General features: G+C 49.6%; 1 protein-coding gene across 1 annotated transcript in view; it reads right to left on the reverse strand.

The window, feature by feature from the left end:
• The window catches only part of FBLN5 (fibulin 5), a 69,584-nt gene that overhangs the window by 10,713 nt on the left and 31,320 nt on the right, over positions 1–27,551 (reverse strand). The window contains exons 5-9 of the mRNA XM_038544113.1: positions 12,476–12,598; positions 9,300–9,416; positions 5,593–5,712; positions 1,323–1,445; positions 287–413 (exon numbers count right to left, since the gene is read on the reverse strand). Coding sequence (XP_038400041.1) covers positions 287–413; positions 1,323–1,445; positions 5,593–5,712; positions 9,300–9,416; positions 12,476–12,598 — 610 coding nt within the window. The remainder of the gene's footprint in view (positions 1–286; positions 414–1,322; positions 1,446–5,592; positions 5,713–9,299; positions 9,417–12,475; positions 12,599–27,551) is intronic.

The raw sequence follows: 27,551 nt of genomic DNA on the forward strand, positions 1-27,551 counted from the left end.
GAGGCACCCTGCAAGCTGAAAACTGCCGTGGGATGCTGCACTCCTACAAGACGTGATGCATGGGTCCAGCTCATCCCTTCGTCTCCATGGCAAAGAATGGGTGTCACTCTGGGTAGTAAACATGTGGACGGGAAGACAGGAGGGCAGAAGATGTCCTGGGTGTGGGTGTGTGCAATCGGCAATCTCTGGGCAGTGCGGTTCCCCAGCAGGGCCGCTGTCCTTCACGCCGTGCTGGCAGCCTCTGGAGCTTGGCCCTCCTCACACTCCTGTTTCTCCCAGGACTTACTTGTCGCTAATCCGAAGATACGGCTCCTCGCAGCGGATGGGGTCGATGCACTTGAAGCCGCCCTGCAAATTGTAGCAAGTCTGCTGCAGGTTGCACGTGTGGTTTCCGTGCTCACACTCGTTGATATCTGAAATGCAGGGTAGAGGAGAGGCTAAAACGGGACAGCGCCTTCCGAGATGTGTGCACTGTGGGGGTCGCCTGGGCCTTTACTATAGAATCGCGCATCACCTGGTACGATAGCTACTGGCCACAGGTGGCTACTGAGCCCTTGAGGTGTGGCCGCCAACAACTAAAATGTGCCGTCAGTAGAAAACAGGCACAGGTTTCCACCGCTCAGTACGAAAAAAGAATGCAGTATCTCATCAGTAGTTTTTGTATCGAGTACATATGGTAAACATACTGCATTAAATAATATATAAAATAAAATGTATTCTTAAAATTAATGGTACCTATTTTTTTTTTAAATTCGCATAAGGCTCCTATTTGTAACTGGTTGTACATTTCTATTGCCCAGCACTGACATGGGGAATTCTTGCCTTTGGTGTTCAGGTAAGGAAGGTTCAAGGAGCTGAAATGGGTCAAGGCTCAGCCACCACCTGCCCCTGCACTGGCCCAGCAGGTGGGCCGTGGGGCTTGAGGAATCTGCCCAAGCAGCCATCGGAAGGAGATGCACCCTTTCCCAGCCTGGGGTCCTGACTCTTAAAGGGACACGGCGGTCAGTTGTGTGAGTTCCCCTGGAGGCCGTGCTCCCGGAATCAGTAGAGAAACGCTAATTGGGGTCCTCCCAGGGGTCATAGACACTTTCCTGGGGCGGCCGGACCGGCCCTTTGGGGTGCCACCCATGTCTGTGGAGTTCATCATAGAAGCAGAAGTAGCCGTGTCCTTTCTGAGGCCAGAGAATGGGTCATGGGATTGGGCAGCCAGGAATCCCGGCCAGAGCCTGCTGCCCTGGAGCCCCTGGAACCCACTCCTGCCCACATCCTGCCTCCTTCCCGGGTGACCCCCACCCCAGCTGGGACCCTCTGGATGGCCTCACCCTGGCAGCTTCGGTTGTCCTCCAGCAGAATGTAGCCAGGGGGGCAGGAGCAGAAGTACGTGCCGGGCTGATTCACACACTCGTGCTGGCAGAGGAACTCAGAGAAGCTGCACTCGTCCATATCTGGGGGCGACAAGTCACACCTGCTGCTCATAGTCTGTCAGACCACCCGGGGCTGGGGGCGTCACTGGTTTTCTCTTCAGCTCTCACACTCTCCTGACACAGATGGTGGCATGTCTGTTGCTACGAGGTTGGCAGTTTACTTCTTGCACATTAAGGTGACAGGGAGCTCACGACCCACGAGGACACCTGCTGACATGTGGACGGCTCTAACTGTTAGCATATTCTTCCCGACAGGGAGCAGAAGCCTGTCTCTGAATTTCCAACACTCTCTCTGGCTCAGCTACACTATCTACTCATCACCGACTCATTCTGCCCAGCAGGTAAATATGACCTCCACTTCCACTGGAGTTTTCTGGGTGCAGAGCTCTTCCCCTGACCCCAAGAAACATCCCCTGACCCCAGTCCTCTGAAAGGGCCACTTCACTAGTGCCAGTGGCCCTCAAGTCACCCTAAAATTGAGAAATAATATTATTTCTAAAAATCGCAACTAAGAGGGACATATCCAGGAGGTCAGGGAATGTCCACGGTGTCCAAAAATCTCGAGAGAGAAAAGTCCGCAGTGGTACGGGGTGGGTGAGTGCATCCTCCCCGCCAGACCCGCCTGCCCCAGCAGGTCGTGGGGCCACGGGAAGCGGGAGCCACTGAACTCGGAGGCTGTGGCAGCAGACACAGAGGGCGGTTCGGGGGAGCCAGCTCCTCCTCACACACAGAGTTTGGCAACACAGCCCCCATTTGAGCCTCATTCGATACGCGGGCCAAAGAAAACATTCATTTATTGTTTCCCGAAAACTTGCTTTCACCAGTTCCCCCATGTGACATGTCCTCGGATTGCTCCCTCCCTCCCAGACCACTGGAGGCTGTAATCACCCAGGGAGGGTGTCAGTGCAAACAAGGCAGCTTGTCCCCCACTGGCTGATCCCGAATGTTCTGTGCCTAACGCCTCCCCTGTCAGAGGAGGAGAAACGCCTTGCCGTCTCTCCCAGCGGTCTCCGGGCAGGGCCTAGGAGCCAGCAGGCCCGGGACGCTGACGTGAAAGGTTAAAGCATGCTCAGCTAGGCAGGATCTGCTTCCAGCAGCTCCCCTCCTGCACCCCCCCTCCCCGGGGCCCTGCAGGACTCCCAGCCCAGGCTCAGCCCCTCAACAGAGAGTATCCTCTGGGATCTCTGTTATGCTCCTAGATTCCATCCACATCTCCCGCACAAGTGGTGGCAAAACCTGTAGCTCCCGAGGGCTTCACGTGCCTCATCTTATTTTATTTTTTTAAGATTTTATTTTTAAGGGGCACCTATGTGGTTCAGCAGTTGAGCGTCTGCCTTGGGCTCAGGATGTGATCCCAGGGTCCTGGCATCAAGTCCCACATCAGGCTCCCTGCATGGAGCCTGCTTCTCTCTGCCTGTGTCTCTGCCTCTCTCTCTCTCTGTGTGTGTCTCTCTCATGTGTCTCTCATGAATCTTTTTTTAAAAGATTTATTTTTAAGTACCTTTACACCCAACATGGGACTCAGACTCACAGCCCCCAGATCAAGGGTCACATGCTCCACTGACGCAAGGCGCCCCATGTTGCATCTGGTTTAATCCTCACCTCAGCCCCATGAAGGAAGCGCTATTACTAGCTACATCTTATAGAGGAAAACTTGAGGACTGCAGAGGTTAGGTAACTTGACTAAGTTTGCAGATAACGAGTAAGCAGGAAAGCTGGGATTTGAAGCCAGCCAGCCAGCCGGCTTCCAGATCCTATGACTGGTCAACACAATGCTGTAATGTCTCCCTCAGCAATCATGCTTGGGACTTAAAATCAGCAGATTTGAGGAGTTCTAAGGTTGGGGGCTGCTCCAGGGCAGACAGAGAAGGCAGCACCTGCCTCCACCTCCTGCTGGGTAGAGAGGGGCCCCACCAGGCCCACTCGGTTTATCCTGGGATCTGCAATCCCCAGGGCTTGACCAGGGCCCTGGCTCTTGTCTCCACCAAAAAGCTCAAATACAAGCCTGGCTTCTGGCCAGGAGCGCCCTTGAGGCCACTTTTACTCATTGACGTGACAACCTGCCATGGTTCCCAGGATCAGCTTAGCTTAGCAAGTCCCCGAGAGATAAGAGGATATAGCCAGAAAGGAGCTGGTGCTGCGTAGATGGGCCGTACTAGCCTCGGTAGCACTGAGAATTACAGTTCCTGCAAAAGAGGAGGAGCAGAGAAAGGGGATATGCAGAAAACAAAGTCCCTGTGTCGCACTGTTATCCTGGGCCAACCCGACAGCCTCTGGTGGCCAGGGGTCACTCTAAGTCTTAGGAAGGTGGAAGGTGGGTGTCATGGAGGAGAAGAGGACCATTTCTGGTAAATGAGTCATGTGAAAATCCTTCCCAAACCACCAGGGATGTAAAAGTCTCTGAGTAGCCAGAAGTCTCTTACCCTTCTGCCCAGAGAAAGTAAATTCTTTTCTTTTTAAGATTTTGTTTATTTATTCATGAGGGACACAGGGAGAGAGAGAGGCAGAGAGACGGGCAGAGGGAGAAGCAGGCTCCACGCAGGGAGCCTGACATGGGACTCGATCCCGGGTCTCTAGGGTCAGGCCCTGGGCTGAAGGTGGCGCTAAACCGCTGAGCCACCAGGCTGCCCGAGAAAGTAAATTAACATGGAACAGCACAGGTCACCAGTTCTTCTCATCTTTATGGCCACCCTAGTGACTTGGCCAAGGAAAGCACTGAATGGAGCTGGGATTTGAAACAGCTCCATCCGTCTCCCATCACCCTCTGGCACCACCCCCGCAGATGGTCGGTAAACACCCATGGATGTGTACAGACTCCCAGGGAAACAAATAATCCCCCTCATAACGCCAACCTTTCCCCACTCTTAGTCCTTAGGGGGCCATGGGAGGAACTGAAATCTAGGAGGAAAGTAGCTTTTCAGGCCTGAAGCTACGTTTTTCGTTTCTGGGGCAGACATTTAATCCGCCTCAAGCTCTCTGCTACTGCTGCTTGGGCTCCGGCCTCCTGGGCCCTGGGGAGGGGGGCTCGGTTGTTCAGAGAGCTCTGTCCCCACAGCACCCCGGGCCTCGGTGAAGCTACCAGACCAGTCTCATTCACGACCCGGGTCAGTTCCCGTCACAGTGAAACCAGGATTAAGGAACTTTCCATTCAGCAGGACAGATTTTCACGCCCTCGGGTAGGGTTCGCTTATTTTGAAGAATACAGCGGGACATCTCGTTGATCTGGACTGTGCCAACTCACAATCGCTCACAGGGCCAAAAGTGGATGCAACGGGGTTGACTTTAAAACAGTATTTACGAAAAACAAAAAAAAAAAAAAAAAAAAAAAAAAAGAAAGAAAGAAAAGAAGGGGAAGCCGGAAGAACAGAAGAAAGAACAAGCTGGCCGTGGCTCCGCGCAGGAGGCTACAGGATTCATGCGAGTGAAAGGCCATCCCCACTCCCACGGCGTGTAGGAGCTTACAAGGTTCTCATTACAGGTTTCATAAGGAAAGCAGAATGGCATTCATAAGACAGCGCTGGCAGAGAACCACAGTTTCTTGGTCTTGGAAGGGGTTTATGAAAGGCTGACAGAGCCACAATATGTTCTCACAAATGATGAAGAATTCATGCATTCAACATTCAGTCATGGCTGCTTTGAGCACCGCTGATCGTGTGCACGCTGTGTGCCCGGCCTGGAGCTAGGCCGTGTGCATCCGTAGACGTCCAGAGGTTCACGGAGCGTTTTCACTTATACACATGATCTCACTCATTCAGGGCCCCGCCCACCCTCCCCCATGAGAGACCTACTATACTGACACCACTTCCCTCTGCGAGTACCATCTCCACTACCCCAGGACTCGTCAGCGCTGGGTAGGGACAGATAATTCAAACCAGTACACAAACCCAGGTGATTCCTTTCCCTCTTCACCCCACGTCAGACCCTAAAGGCAGCTCCGTTGGCTTCTGCATTCAAGGCCAAGTGATAAAGGGAGGGGGCCCTACTCCATCTTCCAGGAAGTGACTCATCTCTGCTTGGTGTGGTCATGACCCCACTGCCCTGGGAAATATCCCAAACTGGGGATGCGTCTGGGAGAGGAGAGGAAACACCTGTAAAGGACGTGCTTATTCTCCTCGCCTCCCTCACCCCCCTAGGAGAGATGAAGTCACCAAACGCCAAAGCCTGTTACCACTGCAGTGAACGCCATCGTCCTCAAGTTCATATCCTGGGTCACAGCGGCAGATGAAAGAGCCGTAGGTGTTGACGCAGGTTTGCACACAGGGATTCTCAGTGGCGCACTCGTTCACGTCTGTGGAAAGCAACAACCCATCACTGGCCATCCTCACAACAGAAACAGACGAAGCAGAAAACGCACCGGCCACAAAATCTGCTGGCACCAGGAGACCAGATTCCCAGGCTCCAAGGATCTCAGCCAGGACCCACCAGATCCGGAGCGCAGACCCCGGAGGGTTCCCAGGAGGACCAGGGCCTCTGTGCTCAGAGGCTGGAAGGGTTGGAAGGCCTGTGTACACATCAGACCCATGTGCATGCATGTAGCCACATACTCCCCCTAGGAAGGCCAGGCTCCAAGGCTCAGCCACAGGAGTTTCCAGGCAACACTTGCTCTTTCTCATCACCTGCTGCATTATCCTGCTGACTGGCTCTTCCCTCACCACCGCTGACCTCAAAGTCTCAAGTCAACGAATAACCATGACCCTTCCAGTTACAAGTCTATCACTGCTAGAGACTGAATTGCGTCCCTCCCCAAAATTCCTATGTTGAAGCCCTAACCCCCACATGATTATATTTGGAGATGGGCACCTGGGAGGTAATTAAGGTTAAATGAGGTCGTACAGGCGGGGCCCTGACGATAGGACTGTGCCCTTATGAGAGTGGACACCAGAGGGCTAACGCTTGCTCCCTCAGCCATGTGAGCACATGGTAAGAAGGCAGCCATCCGCGGGCCGGGGACAGAGCCCCCACAAGCGCCTGACTGTGCTAGCATCTTGCCCTTGGGATTCTAGCCTCAGGAACTATGAGAAAATAAATTTCTGTTGCGTAAGCCACCCAGTCTGGTATTTTATCACAGCAGCCTGAGCTGAGACAATGGCTCGTTAACAATGTCATTCATTAGGACCAAAGGATCTCACATGTGCCAAACCCTTCCAAGGACCACAGCCCTGTCTTACAGGCCCAGTGGGTTAAGGAGAGGACCACAGAGGGGCACAAGGAACCTTTTAGATAATGGAATATTTCATCACCTTGAGTGTGGTGATGGCTGCATGGGGGTCTACAGGTGGCAACGTTTATGAAATAATGTGCCTTTAATGTGCACTTGATTGTACATCCCTGATACATCAATAATTTTAAGGTTGCTTTGAGGTTGGTAGATATGTCCAAGTCCCTGAAGTGACAAGACCAGAGCTGGAACTGGAACCTGAGTTGGGGATCCCCCCATAACACCCATGAGTTATCCTGCAGAGTTCAGCGGGGTGAGGGGAGGGGAAGGAGGGAGCCCCTTTCTGTACTGGCACTGGCTGACCCTTTTTAAGCACATCCTCTCCCTAGCTCTATATGCCAATGACCCAAGTCCCAGCTGAGAGAGTTTCTATCCCCTTCGAAGTCCAGGTCAACCTCTTAAGGCTCTGGACAGCAGTTTGGGTGTTTTCAGAGTGAGACACCTTCATAGGGAACAGCTTGAACTTTTCTTAATGGGGAGAGCTGGTCCTGGGCCCACACAACTCCTGCCTCCTTGGAGCTTTTAGAGGGAGTAAAGAAAGAAACAACAAAACAAAACAAAAAGCGGGGCTCTGCAGGGAGGGCCCAGTGAGACCCCAGTCTCCCCAACAGAGCTTGGAGGCTCTGCACCCCAGAAAGAAGCCAGGAAATGCCATGGCGGTGGGCCTTGGAGTACAGTCCAGGCAGGATGGCACTGCCCAGTTTTAGGGCTGGTGTCCTTGGCTTCCGGCCACATGCTGACCAGGATGAGGGAGCTGTGGCCTGGCTCTCTAAGCTCTCAGCTGCCCCTGTGGAACGACAGTCCCACAGCCCTGTGCCTCCTGGGTCCCGCACACCCGAGTGCTCTGCTGAATGAAGCAGAAGGATTCCAGGAGCTCAACAGAGAACATAACCCCCTGTTTAGGCCGAGGATGCTGCTGACGCAATGTCCCAGTGGCTGGGGGCCGGTGTGCAGGCCTTGGCGCGCTGTGGACTTGGCACCGCCAGGTGTCTCACCTGCGTCTCATCACAGGCCTGTCCCTGAGACGCCTGAAGGACACCGGGCGGGCGTCAGCTGTTCTCTGTGGGTGCTGGAAGCGCCTCGCCAGCCTCTGGGTGGAAGCCATGCTGCCCTCCCAGCCCGGCCCCGCGCAGAGAAGCCGCCTCTGCCCTATGTGCTCCTCCCAGCACCCAGCACCCAGGGCCCGGGGGAAGGAAGGGCCCCTGTCCCATCAGCTCCCTCAACCTCCAGGGCCCGCCTGGTTCTCAGAAGAAAATCGCCTCCCCTGGCAAGAGGAACTCGGTGGAGACTTCTGGAACAATAAGCAGAACCAGCTTTGGAGGAAAGACTTACAAAGAGTCCAGGATCAGCCCCTTTAAGGGCCGATGCCTTCCTGTTTACCCAATGATTTAGATACGATTAAGCTAATGGAAACATAATATCTTCCAACCAGCTGGCGCCAAGCCCTCCGCCAGACCTCAAATGGTGTGACAAGGAAATGGGCCCTGCAGAACCTGGTGGCAAGTTCCAAACAAAGCCTTCATTCTGCGTCTCCAGTCCCACCTCCACGGTGGACAGAGCCAGGCAGGGGGCTAGAGGCCCAGCCGGGGCGGGGCCGGGCAGCTCTGGCACTGACTCCTTGGGCCTGGAGCCTCCATTCACTTCTTGGGCAGAAGAAACCTCCAGATGGAGACTGCAGAAGGCATGTGTTGTGTTTTCTCACTTATCAGTATTTGAAGTGATCATGTAAAACTCAGAGAAGGCCTTTGTCTCGGGGCACCTGGGCAGCTCAGGTGGCTGCACGTCCAACCCTTGGCTCCCGCTCAGGGCTCGGTCTCAGGATGGTGAGATCCAGCCTCACATCAGGCTCTAGGCTGGGCAGGGAGCCTGCTTGAAACTCTCTCTCCTTCCCCCTCTACCCCTCCTCCCCCTTCTCTCTCTCTCTCTCACTCTCTCTCTCTCTCTCTCAAAAAAACAAAAACAAAAACAACACCTCTGTTTCACTGTTTTTTTTTTTTTAATTTATTCATGAGAGACACAGAGAGAGAGGCAGAGACACAGGCAGAGGGAGAAGTGGGCTCCCTGCAGGGAGCCCGATGTGGAACTCAATCCCAGGACCCCGGGAGACACTCAACCGCTGAGCCCCCAGGGGCCTCTGTTTCACTCCGGTTTTGTGGGGAATGCTGAATCGGAAATTATCATCACCCCCTGGACTCTACTAAGGCACAGGCCCTGCTAGCATGGGTCATAGGGAAAACTGGAGGGAGAGCCATGGAAATTGGCCATGAAACCCCTGCACAGAGGGTGTCTACTGTGTAATTCACCAAGGCTCAAGAGCCCTTCCTGACACACAGCCCCCACCCTGCTCCCCAAGCATCAAAAATTGAACTCAGGCTATAGGACATGTGTGAAAATTTCCAATTAGCCCAGAAAGCTGGCAAGACCTCTTCTGGAAAGTAGACACATGGAGAGAAACAAATCCATGAAATCATAAGCCCCAGTTGATGGATGATTGTGGTGCTTTTTTGAGATGTTTCCCATAACCTTAGTTTGGACCTCAAGGTTCTGCAAGCACAATGACCATGAGCAAGAACAGACACCACGGAAACTGTCAGACTCTGGAGCAGACAGCGTCTAGTGTTTCACATCGTGTTCGAGTTATCGTTCGCGTCACATACCTTGGCAAGACCTTCCATCCTCGTTGAGGGTAAAGCCAGGGTTGCACGTACAGGAATAGGATCCAGGAACATTTGCACACAGTTGCTGGCAGTAGCCGTAGCGACATTCATCAATGTCTGGAAAGAGAAACACTAGCAAGGTGAGACATTTCTTCCCAATCAAGGGGTCATGCCCAGCATCATGCATGCCCACCTCTTCAAGAGCAGGACCATGAGAGGAAGGGGAACTAAGGGAAAGCCAGGACCCACTGAATGTCAGGGATGGTGATGCACGCCGGGGTCTAAGGCTCCATCCACCCACCACCCTTCCTGACCTGTCTCGGTCCCATGAACACCTGCACCTGTCTGGAAGGTTGTAGAAGAAATGTCTGCTCAGACAAGGATGCGGGGCAAGACAGCCTCCAAGATTCTGTCCAACTCCAATCTTCGATGCTAAGATTTACCCAACATGAAGAGTCTACTCTAAGACTCTGAAGAGATGTCTCAGCACCTCAGGAAGGGACAAGTGGCTGAGAGTGCAAGAGGAGTGCACAGCTGTGCTCCAACAGACCCCTCGCCAGCTGTTAGCCGTATCTGTCTAGCTCTCAGGAATAAGAGCAAGTGCGGGCCCTGGCAAGCAGCAGCACCACAGTCAGGAGACTGACGAATCCAGTGATACAAGGATGCCGGGCTTCGCCCTGGATCTCCTGCTTGCACCGAGCAGAACTAAAACTCTGGGCAAGCACACCTTTCCCAGCCATGGCTGGCTCACCCTGAGCAAGCAGTTCTGTGGGTGAATGGAGGCTGCTTTTAGCAGATCTGGGCAACCTGTCCTTGCTGCTGACATGTGCCAGTCAACGGGGAGCCTGATGTCATTGGAAAAGCAGTCCCCATTACCCCAAGTGAATGGGCTGATGGGCAAGAGGATTCACTCTTGTGTGATGGGATGCCTCAAGTGACACCCACAGAGGGAGACCAAGTCCTCACCTGTCCAGGCACCTGCTGTGACCAGTGGATCCAACTGCAGCAGTAACTGGGCCTTATCACATTATACCCATCTCCCCCAGAGGTTTCCTCCTGGGCCCCCGGTTCCTCTGGAACCAGAATCCAGCCAGGGCCCTGGAGACCAGTCCAGAACCTGTCCTTGTACCTGGTTTCTACACGCACTGCCACAAACGAGCCTACCTTCACCTACCTCCACCTAACCTATTGCTCAGCCCCTCAGAGGCCGTGCTTAGCCCTTGTGACTCTGTTCTCTATCTGAGCAGCAACCACCTGGAACTCAGCCCTCCTCCCCAGGACCCACCGAGTACTCTGCAGCGCCTGCTGGGAAAGCACACTGACAGTTGCTGGTCCTGACTGTTCCCAGGTCAGGGCACAGTCACTGAGGCCGGAAAGGGCCCCCCTCTGCCTCAGGGTACCTTGCAGGAAAAGCAGCCCCCAGCGCCTCCTTTTTTCTGCAAGAGCCTCCAAGGTGCACAGAAGGGGTGGTAGATGGGGATGGAATCCAGGTTTTGGAAGGCAAAGAAGATGTGGCCAGGAGAAGGCATGAGCTAAGCCACAGTTGGGAGACATCTTCACTTAGGATGTGGAGTATGAGCAGGCTGTGCACGTGGTACCACGTTAGGGCTCCAGGAACATCCCCCCCAAAGCTTCAAGCCCTGTGGGAGAGAACAGCCCTCCCAAGGAGAGAGGTGTCCCAGGTCCTGGTCCCCCTCAGATGGGGAAGGGGCCTCCGGCCCTGAAGTCTCCTTCATGGGGCCATGTACTGCTTGCCCGGTCCTCTCTAGCCTCCCCTTTCCCTTGGAGGAAAAACTGGACTGAGAGAGAGGAGCCAGATTTCAGGCCCAACTCACTCACCTCAGCTTTGTTCAAAATGTTCCCCCTCTTTGAGTCTCAGTCTCCAACTCTATAAAAATTGGATGACATAATATCTAACATCCCTTCCAGCTCTGAGAGCCGACATATTAAGTTCCCACACAAATAACTCACTCACACTGATCTGCTTATGTTCAAATCAGTAGCATCAAATTTTCCATCATCGCTAAGGTTGGTTTAAATGCAGTGACCATCATATTCACAAATGCCCGTGTGCAGCCCGCCCTTCAGTGCCTGTGCCCAGGAAGGAGAATCCCGCCAAGTCCAGTCTAGCCTGTCAGGCCCCCAAGATGCTTTGGGAAGGGCTCTAAAGCCGACCAACACTCAAGTCTTAATCGGGAGTGTCTTGGAGAAAAAGAACCTTCTTTCTTTCTTTTTGTTTCCATGATGTTGTTTGGATTTGTTTCTCAGCTCCTCCAGGATGGATTTTTCGGGCATCAGAACAGTGTCTTAGAGAACTTACACTGCTAAGGCTTTTCCAAGGAAACACAGCATTAGAAATCACACCCTAGAAATAGAATTGAAGTGACAGCAAGCAATTGCTATGAATGCATTCACTTGGCTGGAGCGAAACCAGAGGGGAAGAAAGGAAAATCACCCTCCAGTAAAAATAAACCGAGAGATCAGATAGCAGATGCCAACTGCAAGGGGCAAAATTCTCAACTGGCAATGACTGATTCCTTGGGAATAAAAAAAAGACCTGGGGGGTGGGTATTGGGGGTGGGGGAGTGTCAGGATCTTCTGATCCTGATTTGGGACTTGGAATGTTTCTGTGACTAAGCAAGGGTTCCCCCCCTCACTATGATGTCGACCTAAGATAGAATAATCCTCACCCCTCATCACTTCCTGCCTGGGATGCCAACGTCCTAAAGACAGGAAGTGAGTCTATGGAAAACCAACTGTGGGCCCTTAAACATTACATTCAAAAACTCCGCTACTGGGCAGCTCTGGTGGCTCAGTGGTTTAGCGCCGCCTTCAGCCCAGGGCGTGATCCGGGGGTCCCTGGATCGAGTCCTACGTCGGGCTCCCTGCATGGAGCCTGCTTCTCCCTCTGCCTGTGTCTCTCTCTCTCTCTCTGTGTCTCTTATGAATAAATAAAATCTTTAAAAAAAAAAAAAAAAAACTCCGCTACTGACACTGACGGTGACAGTCACAGGTGGTTTGAAAAGGGCCAGGCAAGCTCCATAGGCTCCTACCCCGCTGGCCCCCACCCAAGAGAAGCCCAGCACCCTCAGGCCAGCCGGCTGGGCCCTGGTTCTACACCACCACCTGCAGCCATCGATTTCCCAGAGTCCCTGAAAGCCCCAGAGAGCGGTTACCTAAGCACTGGCCCTCCAGAAGCCAGTAGCCATCGGTGCAGGAGCAGGTGTAGCCTCCTTCTGTGTTGATGCAAATCTGGGTAGGGTTGCACTGGTGAGAATCCGTTGCACACTCGTCCACATCTGTAACACAAACATGTTCCAGACAAGGTCACCTACACTTACCCAGAGCCCTGGAGCCACCGGTGGTGCCAGCTGCTTCTCTGTCCCGCTGCGAAGGTGATACCGGCTACAGGCTCCATCCAAGGAGATGGAGGTGCCTCCCTGGTGGATACCACACGGAGGCCCTGACTGTTATGTGGGGGGCAGACCTCGTGTGCTGCCTGGAGATCCACAGAAGAAAACGGCCACGAAGGGTACACACATCCCTGGGGACTCGTCTAGCCTCCTGTCCTATCCCTTTCTGAAGGCAGGTCACCTTGAAAACAACCATGACTCGATGTGGAAACACATCTGGCTGTGGGTGCACTCACTCAGGTGTTAAGGGGTCTGTGGTGCACCTGCGTGGGAACAGCTCCCGCTCAAGGAAGGGAGTGGTGGAGCCGTGGGATCGGACCCTCCGTCCACGGAAATCCTTCAGCCTGGGCCTCCTGCCCTGCCACAGAGCCTCACAGGGCCCTGTGGTCTCCCTGCAGCTGCAGCCCCCAGGGCTGACCCACTGCCCTCCACGCAATGCCACCTGCCCACAGCCATCCGTTGGCTTCCCTACACATTCATCTTTTAACTCACTGCACGTGACCTTTCAAGCGCCCGGCTCTGCCCGGCCCTGCACCTGCGCCTCCCCTCCTTGTCAGCCCGCCTTCCTGTCTGTGCTTCCTCAGGGCACCTGCCTTTTGCTCCCCTCATTACTGCCCTCGGGTTGGCTCATCTCCGTCTTTTCCTCCAAAAGGACCACTTGCAATTGGAAATACTATTAAAACTACTCACTGAGGGACACCTGGGTGGCTCAGTGGATAAGCACCTGCCTTCAGCCCAGAACGTGATCCTAGAGTCCAAGGATCGAGTCCCACATCAGGCTCCCTGCATGGAGCCTGCTTCTCCCTCTGCCTCTCTCTCTGTGTCTCTCAGGAATACATAAATAAAGTCTAGGGAAAAAATTTAAAAAAAAATAAAAGCTACTCACTAAGCCTGTGCAGCATGCCTATGTGGTGTACACAGGCCACATGTGTGTCATGTGCATGTGTGGTATGTAATGTGGCCTGCAGAAGTCTTGTGTGTACTCCATCTGCAGTGTATTGTGTGCAGATGCCACATGCACATATGACACCTCACACATGCTGCCACATTTATTCTCACAATCGCCCTGGGAGAAGGACTCACACCTCCTACTTACAGATGCAAAAACTGTGCTGACAGAGTAAGTTCTGAGCTAAGGGCCCAGGCTTCCCTGCCCACCTACTCCAAAGCCCTCTGTGGCAGGAAGGACAGGGGTCATATCCCCAAGAACATTGTGGGTCCAGAGGGAGCTGAAGAAGGTGATACCGAGGTGCAGAAAAGAGGGTTGAGCTTTCACCGCCTCTCCTGTCCCTCCTGGAAAACTGTCTACCTCTCGACATTGCAGCTCACAGACCGTGGGGGCGCCTGGGCGACGGCCCAGAGTCTTGCCTGCTGCGAGCACAAGAAGTAGCCTCAACGGGTTCAGTGGAACCATGGGTCAGGTAAGCCATGGCCTCGGGGGCCCGGATGACACCTGCGGGTCACCTGCGGCACATTGGCCTGACACCGTTACACAATCTCCACCCCACCCCAAATGATCAAGGTGTGTGGGCATCGGGTGAAACCAGGCTTCAGTCCTCTAGGCACCAAGGCTCCAAGAACCTGGTTCCAAGATGCTGGCAGCCCCCACGCCCCCCGGCCCCATGACGACGTGCAGCCTCCGTGGCAAGCCTCTGTGGCAAACCCCCACCTGTTCTTGGCTGCAAGAGCTCCTGCCTCTGCCCTCGGCTTCCCTTCCACCCCCAGTCCTGCCCACCCCTCGAAGCCTCCCAGGGGGACCAGCGAATAATGCTTGGCCGGCAGCCACTCCTGCCCAAATCCATATCGAACACTATGATAATAAATAACACCACTATCAGCCAGCACATGTTTACATTTTTCCAGCCGGGGGGTGATGGATGATGGCAATTGTGCCCTGGGAACAGCATGGCCCTAGGAATCTGTGCACATTTTTTCCTGCCCAGAGAGGATTAAAGGGAGAGAGAGATTCAAGGGGACAAAAGCCATCAGACGTGGTGAGAGCAGGTTCTCAAGACTCTTGTGTTTGTGTAACTTGTGACACACACAATGTGGCGGTGGTGGCCTCCTGCAGGGAAAAACCAGAGCCTTGCCAGTGGGCCCAGCAGGCTCCAGCAGGCACGCCGGCTCACACGCACACTCCCGAGGGTGCGTGCAAACTAGGTGAACCTACAAACTGCATCTTTAAAACTCATTGTTTAAAAAAAAAAACTCCCCTGCTTTTACGTAAAGAATTCACTTGATTAGAATAACTGCATGTCTGCTGACACATGTTCAAGGAAAAACTATATTTTAAACTCTCACTTGCTCATCAAATGGAATGTCAATATATACTTTTTTTTTTTTTTTGGAGAATCCTACAAGTCCCTGGAGTTTTTTGGAGGGTGCATCTTACCTTTATATCCTGAAAACATAACCTAGTGTCCTGCTGTGTCCACAGTAAATGTTCAATGATTATTTGGTGAATGAATGAATGAATGAATGAATGAATGAACGAATGAATGAACACATGAACAACACCCATTATGGCCTTGAAGTCCCCAGATGAGTTGCCCCAGCCAGCGTCCTGGGGTGTGTGGACTTTAAAAACAACCCACAAAACCACCGTGGTTAGCTTATACACCCGGTGGAGCAGAAACCAGAAGGTTCTTGCTGTGGGGATCTTCCAGGGCACAGTGACTCACCACACGTTCCAGCTCAAGCCCAGTCGCTTACATTACATACATCAGACTTCAATAACAGAAGAGGAAAGCGACATCGAACCACTCCAAGGACATTCTTTGGTAACGCGTCCCTTTCTGCATCCGTGGAAAATCACAAGTTACGGCACCCTGAGTAGGCATCACTATCGTCGTGCCCACGCCATGCCCACTACTTTCTTCCCTGTGGGACCCTTATGAAGAGTCTCCCAAACCAGGGTGCTCTGTTCATTCAGTGCTTTATCTACTTCCTCCCTCCCTCCCTCACTATGGCTCAATGTGTGCACGTATGTGGCCTCCCAAAGCCCCAGGGTGGCTGGAGGGTTCTCCCTCCACCTCCCTCCAAGAAGGGGACCGTCTGCGTCCTCCGTGTCCTGGGCCTGCCCCCTGGCTGGCTCCTGGGAGCTGTGGCCCTCGTCGACTGCGTGGGCACCTGGAGGACTCTACCAGCGCCCCCATGGCTCATCTCTCCACAGGTGCGGCACTGTCTGTCTGCGGTCCACATGGCCAGTGCCCCGGCAACCAGAGGACAGAGGTCACGCACGTCTCCAGGACCTGGTGGCACAGCACAGCCAGTGCTGCACCTGCCCAGGAGAAACCATCCTCTGCACCAAGTGCTGCAGCTTTGCCTGGGCTGGCACCCCTTCCTTCACATGTCTCCAGAGTGGCTTTCACTGGAAACATCCTCAATCTGAAACCACTGCTCACTTTTGAAAGTCAGCAAAATCCATCAGCTCCTTGACGCCCCCTCATGAGGCCGCCGGCCTCAGGGAGCGCCCCCACTTCAGGACGGCGGCCCACAGATTCGGGATGCTCCTATGGGATTTCCCACGGCTAGCTGCGTCTCAGGTCCTCAGCCAGACAGAAAGTATCAGGTGCGCTAAGGCAGTGGGAAGAAGGATGTCTGTCAGGTCCAGGCGGGATCTCACGGAGGCGGCAGATGGAGAAACTGGCTGTAAGACATCAGAAGGCAACCGCCTGACAACCCAGACAACAAAACAAATGAAGTCTTCCAGGCTGACTCAGGCAACGCCACGGGGAGGGACCACAGTCTGAGTGCTGGTTCATGGGTTTATTATATAAAGATCTCAACAGGGAGGCGCAACAGACTAAACATGCTGCCGTACATATGCATAAATCAGATGGAATATAAAAAGCACGCACGTGTATGCCACCTATTAGTTATATGTGAATGTAGCTATCATATACCAACACGCATTTCCATTTCCGGATTCATTCCTGAAAGTTAAAGGGAAAACACTTAAACCGTTTTCATAGCACACATCCTAACTGAAATTAAAGGTCCTTTAAAAACTGCTAAGACAATGCAAAACAAAAACCAATGATTCATCCCTGCCCACGGGGAGAACATTTCCTAAGCCATCCTGCCCCCCCCCACCAAAGCCTAAGAGGGAAAAAGACCAAAGGGCCAAGACCTCCCCTGGAAGGGTTAGTGCGTAAAAAATAACTTCGGGGGCAGGTGGAGCTAGATGTGAATCCAGGCTCCGCACTTGGTAAGTAAGTACCACGGAGCAAGTTCATCAGCCTCCCAGACCCTCCGGTGTCCTGACAAATGGAGCGAAGCAGGGCCCATAAGTTAAAGTGTGCGCAGATCCTATCACCACCACCCAGCACAGGCAGGGTACCCCCGGGGGATTTTATTCCCCCCTCCCACATGAGGTGCTATTTCTAACAGCCGTGAAAGGAGCGACGCACGGCCTCTGCCTCTGCAGGCTCTGATCTGGGATTCACCAAAGACAGCACAATGACGGCACTGGGGCTCCGCAGGCTGCGGGGCAGGATTCGTTCCACCGTAGCCAGAGCCAGGGACTCCCCGCCCCCAGAGCGGTAGACACCCAGCAGGAGATGGGGACACAAGTGCCAAAGGGTAGGGTACGTTCCCTCACGGGGGTCAGTCTCCCTCTCTGCACTTTGGCATCTCGGGGTCCATCTACAAGTCTGTAACTGCAGACGTCCAGACGCCCAGATGCCCAGGAGTATGTGCATCTCACTGAATTCCACAGCCAAAGCGGGATCAGCCTTTACCCCACCTATGACTCCTCCCTCCTGCGTGTCTTCGGTTCTCTGATACTGTGAACAAGCAAGGGGGTCACCCTGGCGAACCTGTGTACACAACCTCAGAGGAATGTCTCTGTTCTTATGTGAGAACAGTCATTGGCCAAAGGGAAACATTCTCACTGGGTGACACAGGGGGAGACCGTCCAGAAGTATTTGGAAGGCTATACCTTTTCAAAAGCCTTTTTTGGAAATGGCAAAATCATTTCCTTGGTAGTAAATTTTTGCCCAGTGAAACAACATGTTTTCCCAGCCCATTTTTATTCCTTCCTTGCTCAAGCTAATGGGGCTTTTGATAAGAAAGAAGAAAGTAACAATGGCACATTCTTAGGCCTCCCACTGAAACCAGTCTCAGGCCCGCTGCTGGACTGGGTCACTGCCATTTCTCAGCGAGACAAGCCCAGTCACGGCTGGAATCTCCACAGGACCTCCTTCCCAAACACCTGCTTAATTAAAGACCTCAGCGTTCGAGAACTCGCTTGTTGAAATCCCAGGACATCTGCGCTCCATGTGTCTGATGGGTCCTGGGCAACAATTAGGAACGAGATCTTTCTGTATTTCCAGCACTTTTCTCGATGCTTGATATTAAGCTTAGGATACAAAACTTGTGCATGTTGTGCCTCTAATTAGGCAACAAATATGTGGTCCATTCTTCCAAACAACAGAGAATCCTTTCCTCTTGGATGAAACCAGCTGGAATGCAAGTTCTGACCTCTCTGTGGATTCTGTTTTTCTATCCATAAAATGAGAGCATGGAGGAGAGTTCTGGAAGGCCCCTTCTAGCTGTGGTCTTCTACAGAAACAAACTATGCAACTAATGGAGATCACATTGTTTGGTCCTGGGTAATTATTTTCATCAGAGTGCTCAGTAAACATCAGCTGACTTTAGCTGCTTTCAAAACAGGCAGAGAATTGGCCAAGCGCATTCAACTTTTGCCAACGCATGAATGGTCACAGCAGCTGTGGGGGGTAGGGGATGAGGAAGGGATGACACATATCTGCCTTCTTGAGTGTCATGAATCAAACTGTCTTGACAGTAAGGAGCCAAGGCTGCTCACTGCCAGTCTAGACATGGTATCTTTTTTTTTTTTTTAAAGGGATTGAGGCTTTAGTTAATACCATGATTGTAAACCAGGCAAACATGGAGCTCACATTAGATTTCCATTTACTAAAATCGTGCCATTTGTCCATCAACAGAGAAGGACTTTTGAACCTATACAAGCCAGTGGTTCCCAAACTTAGCTACTACCTGTGGTTCCCAAACCTACTACCTGAGAGCATTACCTGATTTAATCCAAACATCTGGGGTTGAGGCTTGGAGAGCTGTTTAGCTTCATGATTCCAATGCAAAACTGTATCTGGAACTTGCTGTGCCAGACCAGTACCTCTCACACGTGAATGTGCATATGAGTCAGTGGGGAGCTTGCTAAAGCTCAGGTTCCCATTTGGTAGATTCCACATTTCTAACAAGCTCCCTGCCAGCCCAGGGGCCACATTTTGCATAACAAGGTGCTGGATTATCATGAGTGATAATTAGTCCTGTACCCCGTGCAACTTGCTCAGAGTTTCAAAGACTGTTCAAGAGTGTCCAGGAGAGAACTGAAGTGTTCAAATATCAAGCCAACGAGTCCTACGTGGATATTTCTCTACAGTCAAACCCATGGGTTACTATATACTATTCACACTTCTGGAGTCTTATTAAACAAGTCTGCAGCACAGTCTATACCAGACAGAAGGCTTTCCTGCTGTACAGAAATAGCCATTATTCAATTTCACCCTGCAATTGAGTGCCTGCTGCTACGGCGCCTTGGGCGAAAGCATTGTGTGCCTTCAGAAGTTCTCCCCTCCTTCAGTTTGCTGATGGTGTTTGCTTTCCTATGAGTAAACTTAGTTTCCAGAATATTGATGAAGTTCTTAGAAATACTGCCCCAAAGTGATGACAAAAAGTGCAAAAGATTCCAATTAGAAGAAAGGACAGTGTCTTTCCTCTGATGCACACTGCCCCTCTTCCACAAGCACCGTCTAGATATCCTACAGCTCCTGAATCTAAGAATCTCCAAGGCGTCTCCCCACAGGCTCCTCCTCTTCACCCCCTCTGAGCCTATTCCTGCCCCACGTCCTGACCTCCTTGTCACCCTCAGGGCCACAGTCTCTGATCTCCCTGTCCCTGGTGAAGGGCATCACTGTGTCCTAGTATCCCGAGCTAGAAACCTCAGCCAGTCTTCAATCCCCCCAACTCCCTCTTCTCACACAATTTCCTTCTGGAAATCTTGCAAACTGCCCTCTTTCTTAATATCACCCCCCGAAGACTCCAAGGCTTCACTGTCTTTTCTCTAAATGACTGAAAGAACTCTGTTACTAGTCTGCCGGCCTCCAGTCTCTCCCCAACAGCAAACTAAACACAACCTGCAGACCTATCCAACACACAAAAATGATCATGTGGCTCTACTCTTCAGAATTTTTTAGCCCCTCCTTAGAAATGTCATAGCTTTCTTTTGGCACATCAGCAACACAGCACATCAAGCCTACTTTCGTACTCAAACATGTGCTAAGCACATCTAGCTTTATAGCACTTCATATTGTATTACATAGTGAGTGGTGTATGGCCCATCTCCCTCCACTAAACAGAGTTTCTTTAAAGCCAGAACTGGGTCTTATTCACATTTGTATCTTATAAACAGAGTTTCTTTAAAGCCAGAACTGGGTCTTATTCACATTTGTATCTTAAGCTCCTAACCCAGTGCCTGCCATAATGGAGCGTATGGAAATAAATTATATTTGAATGAAGGTATTTCGTTCTCACAGTTTCCTGAAAGCAAGAGGGAGAGTGAGTAAGGCACAGGGCATCAGAGGAAACCAGTTCAACCACCCATTCCCTTTGTGGCCTACATCTCATTCCCATGGGTTGAAGGATATCTGGCAGACGGCTCCAACTCCAGTAAAGCCTCAGGCCTCAGCCAGGAGTTCCCCGGGGCTTCATTCCCATCCCAGACTTTGCCCAGGGCTGATTTGAAAGTGTCCTCAAGCTCCAAAGGCTCTGTGCTTTGGCCTGATGTAGTAAGTCATATTTCCTCTTTCCTCCTGGAGAGCTGGATGTCTATCTAGTTAAGGACAAAGTTTATTTTCAACAATCATAAGAAGGAAGAACACCAGAGGAGGGAAAAGATACATCTTCATTCCAGCCTGAAGATGGGCTCCAACAGGGCCTCTTAGGGCACAACCAGGAAATCTGATCCATTTTTCAGGCTCAGGACAAAAGCTCAGCCTGGTGCTGCCTGTGAGAATACCCAGATGTGCAAACTCACTCCAAGGAATCAGCCTATCGTCAGCAACACACATTCCCTGCCAGGTAACTCTCAGAGCATGATAACAAAATTTGCATGTTTTATTCCCCACATCTGAGGTCCAAAACCCTGCCACCACTTCTAACTCCATCACTAACTAACCAGGGTGCCACTGTACATGTCCCTGACCTGCATTTGCTCTCTTATCTGTGAAATTGAGCCACTACACCTGCCCTCCTTGTGCTTGCAGACCAGTGGGGAAGATTGACATTGAACAGAAACAAACGTGTGGAGGGCATTGCAGAGGACTATGAGTACATATACCTGGGAATGTCCCAGATCTGGGAGGTGAGGGCAGGTCTTGACACTGATCAATGATGTAGAGGAATAGTTCCTTCACATACTCCTATTCCTTGAAGCCTAGGACAGGGGAGGGAGCTGACAGTTGGCTCTTTCAACATGACTAGTTACAAGCAATAGACCAGCAAATGATTAAGAATATAGATATTTCATCCTGAGAACAACCTACAATGTCTCTTCTCCTGCCCCCACCCCTCCACCCTGCTCCCATCTCTAGCAGATAACCCCAGAACAAGGCGAATAATTGTTAAGGCTAAAACTCAAGAGGAGGTGAAACCTCAAGGCATAGGAGGAAGAGGCAATAAGCATGTAGGGGCCACAGGGGTTGGGTAGAGGATACTAGGGATGTTGTCTCCTGGCTGAGGGGGGCCACACATCCTGAAAGTCTGGAAGAGAAGGCCCCACCCCAAACAGCACAGGGCTGAAATAGCCACACCTGCTTCCCCCACCCTTCTGCCTTGGTAAGAGTTGTATTCTATCACTTGAGCATAAAATAAATATTTGAACTAATTAAACACTTTTCAGAATTTCATGTTTACCCAGCCCATGCAATAGGGGCTTTCCTTTTATATCCACCCTTCTGTGGTCCTTAGAAAACTCCTGATTTCTCTGATGTGAAAGGCAGGGAGATGAAGGAACTACATGTGGGGCCAACCAACTAACTGACTTGCCAGATCCCTCTAGCAACCCCCATAAAGAACAAAGTGCCCAGGTCCCAGTATTGATAGAAAGCTAAACAGGATTCATTTATGCCACATATATTCACCATGAACCAATACAGCTGTAGATACTAGGGATTCAAAGATAAATGACACGTGGGTCGTGTCTGTTTACAGTCTAGTAGGGAACAGATAAGGGACTAGATAATTATAATTCATTATGGTAAGTGTCGTCCTGGAGCAAAGAATGAGATCACTTCCAGGAGAAACAGACTTCCTGGAGCAGAAGCTATTTGGGTGGATCTAGATATATGATGTGGGAGAGGCTGTGCAATTGAATACTGTCTTCCAATATCTATTCTCCCAACTAAAGACTGGATTTTTCAGCTTCCCTTACAGTGAACTGGGACTATATGACTAAATTCTGGCCAGTGGAACACAAACAAAAATATTGCATAACAACTTCAGAGTCATACTTTAAAATAATGAGTGTGTGGTACCCTTGTCACTTATCTCCTCCCTCTGGCTGGAATGTATATATGATGGTGAGAGCCAGAGCAGCCATGTTGGATCCAGAAGTGAGAGCCACATGTTGAGTTTGGCCAAGCCACTCTACTAGCCCTGAACTACCTGCCTCTGAACTGTACCATAAGGGAATATTTAAATTCTCTCTTATCTAAACTAGTGTGTTGAAGGTCTTTTTGTTATAGCAGCTTAGCTTAGACCCTAATACAAATAAACAGGGGCTAGTCAAAAGGTGTAGGTGGTCTCCCCTGTGGACCTGAAGGATGGATGCACACTGGCCCAGAGTTTTCCTATGACCCTTCCCCAATAAATCTAAAGGAACTTGAAAAAGGGAAGCAAACAAAGTCCAAAGTTGTTAGTAGGAGGAAAGAAAAAATAAAGACCAGAGCCGAAAGAAATCGAAGCTAAAAAAAAATAGAAAATATCAATGAAACTAGAAGTTTATTTTTTGAAAAGATAAACAGAAGTGATAAACCTTTAGCTAAACTCACTAAGAAAAGAGAGAGGACTCAAATAAATAAAATCAGAAATGAAAGAGGGGAAGTTATAACTGATACCAAAGAAACACAAAAGGTCATAAGAGACTGCTATGAAAAATTATACATCAACAAGTTTAACAGCCTAGAAGAAATGGATAAATTCCTAGAAACATGTAATCTTCCAACACTGAATCATGAAGAAATAGAAAATCTGGATAGACTGATACTAAAAGAAGATTCAATCAGTAATCCAAAACTTCCTGACAAACAAAAGTCCAAGACCAGATGACTTCACTGGTAAATTCTACCAAACATTCAAAGAAGATTTAACACCTACTCTTCTCAAACTCTTCCAAAAATTGAAGAGGAGGGAACACTTCCAAATTCATTTTATGAGGCCAGCATTAACCTGATACTAAAAACAGGTAAGATTACACATAAAAAGATTACAGGCCAATATCCCTGATGAACACAGATGCAAAAATCCTCAACAAAATATTAGCAAATTTAATTCAACAATACATTAAAAAAATCATACCCCCTATTCACATGGGATTTATTCTATGGTGAGATTTAGTCTATGGCTAAGATGGTTCAATATCTGCAAACTAATCAAGGTGATACACCACATTAACAAAATGAACAAAAATCATATGGTCATAAAATTCGATGTTCGTTATGATAAAAACTCTCCACAAAGCAGGTATAGAGGTGATGTAACACAAGAAACATAGAAACCATATACAACAAACACCCATATAATATCACACTCAATGGTGAAAAGCTAAACGCTTTTCCTCTAAGATCAGGAATAAGACAAAGATGTTCACCCTCATTACTTTTATTCAACATAGTATTGGAAGTCCTAGCCAAAGCAATTAGGCAATAAAAAGAAATAAAATGCAACCAAATGATTCGCAAAAGAAAAAGTAAAACCCACTATTTGCAGACAACATGATTTTATATATAGAAAACCCTAATGATTCAACCAAAAAACTATCAGAACTAATAAACAGGGGTGCCTGGGTGGCTTAGTCAGTTGGACGTCTGCCTATTGATTTCATTTTGGGTGATGATCGCAGGGTTGCAGGATCAACCCCCATGTTGGGCTCCATGCTGAGCATGGAGTCTTCTTGAGATTCTCCCTCTCACTTTGCTCTTCTCTGCTCATGTTCTAAATAAATAAATACATAAAATCTTAAAAAAAAAAAAAGAACCAATAAAAAATTCAGTATATTTGCAGAACACACTATAATATACAGTAATATACAAAAAATGCTGGAGGAGGAGCAGGAAGAAACAGGAGCAGAAAGAACTGGAAAGGGGAAAAGAAAAGAAAAAAATGAAGACAATGAGGAAGAAAAATAAAAACACAGCCATCCTCTCCTGCATGTGAGCACTTGTATTGGCTCTCAAGTGATCCCCCACAAAAGTCCTAAGCCCTTTGTGGCTCTGGAACACATTACATTAGGTTTTATGATTTGATGAGCTCTCTGAGTTAGCTTCAGTCACAACAATTTGACTTCCGTATATTTTTTTAAAAACCATAGGTGAGCCTGAAAAAAAATGTGATCCTTGATTCTACATGGTTGGGTCAAGAGTCTGCTCATAGGAGTCTACACAGCTGGGTTCTCAACAAATGCTTTTTTGATAAGAGTTAATAGCAGTAGTGAAGGAAGTTTTAATGAAAAATAAAAATAAATGGCCTCCCGTAACTCCCAGTGAGCACAATTGTCTGTGCCCCTCTGCACAGACGTCCTCGAAGCTGGACATCTATATTCAAGCTTTGTTTGCTTGAATATAATTAACACTTGAACTGTACACCTGCTGTCTGTGATCACAGCTCTACCTCTGTTCCTCCCTCTCCCTAACTCCCTCCCAGCAGACTTCCAGCTGTTCCATCCTACTACAGGCTCTCTCCAAGGTCACCGATGACTTCCACAATGTCAAATCCAATGGCTTCGTCTTCATCCTTGCTACTTCTCAGTATTATCTGGCACAGTCAACCTCCCCCTTCCTCTCTGAAGACATTATTCATTAGGATTCCATGTTGTCCCCCTCTCCTGGCTTGGAAACATTCCTAAAGTTACTCTAGTAGTCAGTAAGGATGGCCCAGGACACAACACAAGCCTTTGTACTTGAGCCCAGTCTGCTCTCAACCCTCATACCCTCACTGACCCTCAGCCTCTGCACAGACAAGTCAATAAGTATTTGCTGAACTATAAAACGCTGCCCGTGGCAAAATATTAAAACCAGAAGGAATTTAGAAATCATCCAGTCCAACAATGTTCCTCTACCGTGACTGTACATTTGTTTGTACCACCTGGGAAGCCCACCCCACACCAGATAAATATCACAACCCCTGGAGAGGTTCATGATAGATTTTAGTGTGCGGATAGATTAAATACTGATCTAGCCCAATGGTGTGCGTTAGAATTGCCTTTGAGGCTTGTTTTTAAACATTAACAGAGCTCTAAATTCAAGAGGCCTAGAAAGAGTCCCAGGAATCCGTATTTTTAACAGGCATCCAGCCGATGCTGGTGCAAGTATACATATACTTGCAGAAACACTGAACTAGCCCAACCACGAGCCCGAGTGACTCAAGAGCAGGAGCCACATTGCATTTATCTCTGTAGCCCTGTACTCCAGGCAGGGTGCCTGGCACAGAATATTCATTCAAAACAGAGTTGCTTACCTCACACTTACTGGGATGGCTGCTATAAAAAGGAAGGAAGGGGAAAAAGGAAGGAGGGAGGGAGAAAAGAAAAGAACTAAAATTGGTGAAAATATAGATAATCTGGACACCTCATGCACTATTAGTGGGAATGTAAAATGGTGCAGATGCTGTGGAAAGCAGTATGGCAGCTCCTCAAAAAATTAAACATAGAATTGCCATATGATCCAGCAATTACATGTTTGGGTATATATGTATAAAAGAATTGAGGGGCGCCTGGATGGCTCAGGCAGGTAAGTGCCCCGACTCTTGATTTCAGTTCAGGTCTTGATCTCAGGGTCATGAGTTCAAGCCTCACACTGGGCTCCTCGCTTGGTGTGGAGGCTACTTAAAGAAAAAAGAATTGAAAGCAGGGTCTTGAGGAGATGTTTGCACACCCATGTTCACAGCATTATTCACAACAGCCACAAGATGCAAGCAACACAAATGTCCATTGATAAATGGATAAATAAAAAAAATAAAATAAAATACACATGCAATGGAATATTATTCAGCCTTAAAGAGGAAAGAAATTCTGACACACGGGATAACATGGAAACCTCAAGGACATTACACTAAGTGAAAAAAGTCAGTTACAAAAAAAAATTGGGGGGCACCTGGGTGGCTCAGTAGTTGAGTGTATGCCTTCAGCTCAGGGTGTGACCCCAGGGTCCCGGAATTGAGTCCCACACCGGGCTCCCCGCAGGGAGCCTGTTTCTCCCTCTGCCTGTGTCTCTGGCTTTCACTCTGTGTCTCTCATGAATAAATACATAAAATATTTTTTTTAAAAAGGATAAATTTTGTATGATTTCACTTATATGAGGTATCTAGAGTAGTCAAACTCATAGAAACAAAGTAGAATGGTGGCTGCCAAAGGCTGAGAGGAGAGGGGAATGGGCAGTCAGTAGGTAACGAGTATAGAGTTTCCATTTTGCAGGATTTAAACATTCTGGGGATCTGTTTCATAACAATGAATGTTAATATAATTAACACTTGAACTGTACACCTAAAAATATTCCAGATGGAACATTCATATTATATGCTCTTGCCACAATAAAAAGTTAGTATCTGTAAATTGAAGCCTATTTCTTCATTTAATTTCATTCTAAATTGTATAAGTTGTTTCTACCCAAAGATATAGTCGACCTGTGACCTGAAACAAAATCCCAGTGAAGAAGCATATGGCAAGTTCCTGAACTGCTTAATGAACCCTTATCCCCAAAGCCCACATCTGCTCTGTAGCCTCCTTCTCCACAAGGGGATCAAGACTTGGGCCTCCCCACATGGAAGCAGAGAATCCCAAAGAAGGGGCTGGAGTGGGAGAAAGATGGAGGGTAGAAGAGATAAGGAGCGGGGTGAGGACGCAGGAATGAAGAGGTCTAGACTGTGATGGTGCATCTCCGACTCGGTAATTCAATTCAAAGGACAGCACAGTTTGGTGGGAACACAGGCTCTGGAGTTAGATCCCTTTCAAATCCTGCTGGCCCACTTTTTTTAGCTGTGTGATTTTAAACAAGTATTTTTCTTGTTTTTCTGTTTGTTTTTAGCCTCTAAAAGCCTTGGTTTCCTGGCTTTCCCCATGGAACATACTCCTGGGGTTTTGTGAGGATCATGTGCAAATAAAGCCTTTAAATCAGTGCCTGGCATGAAAATGGCCCCCAGTCAGGGTTAACTGCTATGTAAGCTTCATGTCAAGTAGGAGGAGGAAGAAAGGGAAGAGAGGAATAGAGTCTACTTTTTAGAAGGTGAAAAAGGATTGAAAGCCAGGTTCTAGTCCAGAACCTTCCACTAGCTCAAGGGTAGCCTTCAAGCAAGTCTTTCTCAGCCTGTTTACTCCTCTGGAAGCAAGGTCTGAGGTCTCTTCTATCTGGAAAGGCTGGTGAATCTGAATCCTCTATGCTCCAGATGAGTTTCCTGTCGTCATCACAGTCTACACCTCTTACCTATGCAGAGCTAAGGAGGCCCTCTGGAGGACGCAAGAGGAAAAGACATAAACATGAGGAGGAGATGCCTACAACTTGCCTCTGCATAAAAATGAGGACAGGTC

This window comes from Canis lupus, chromosome 8 (assembly GCF_011100685.1).
Source record: "Canis lupus familiaris isolate Mischka breed German Shepherd chromosome 8, alternate assembly UU_Cfam_GSD_1.0, whole genome shotgun sequence".
Taxonomy (NCBI): Eukaryota; Metazoa; Chordata; class Mammalia; order Carnivora; family Canidae; genus Canis; species Canis lupus.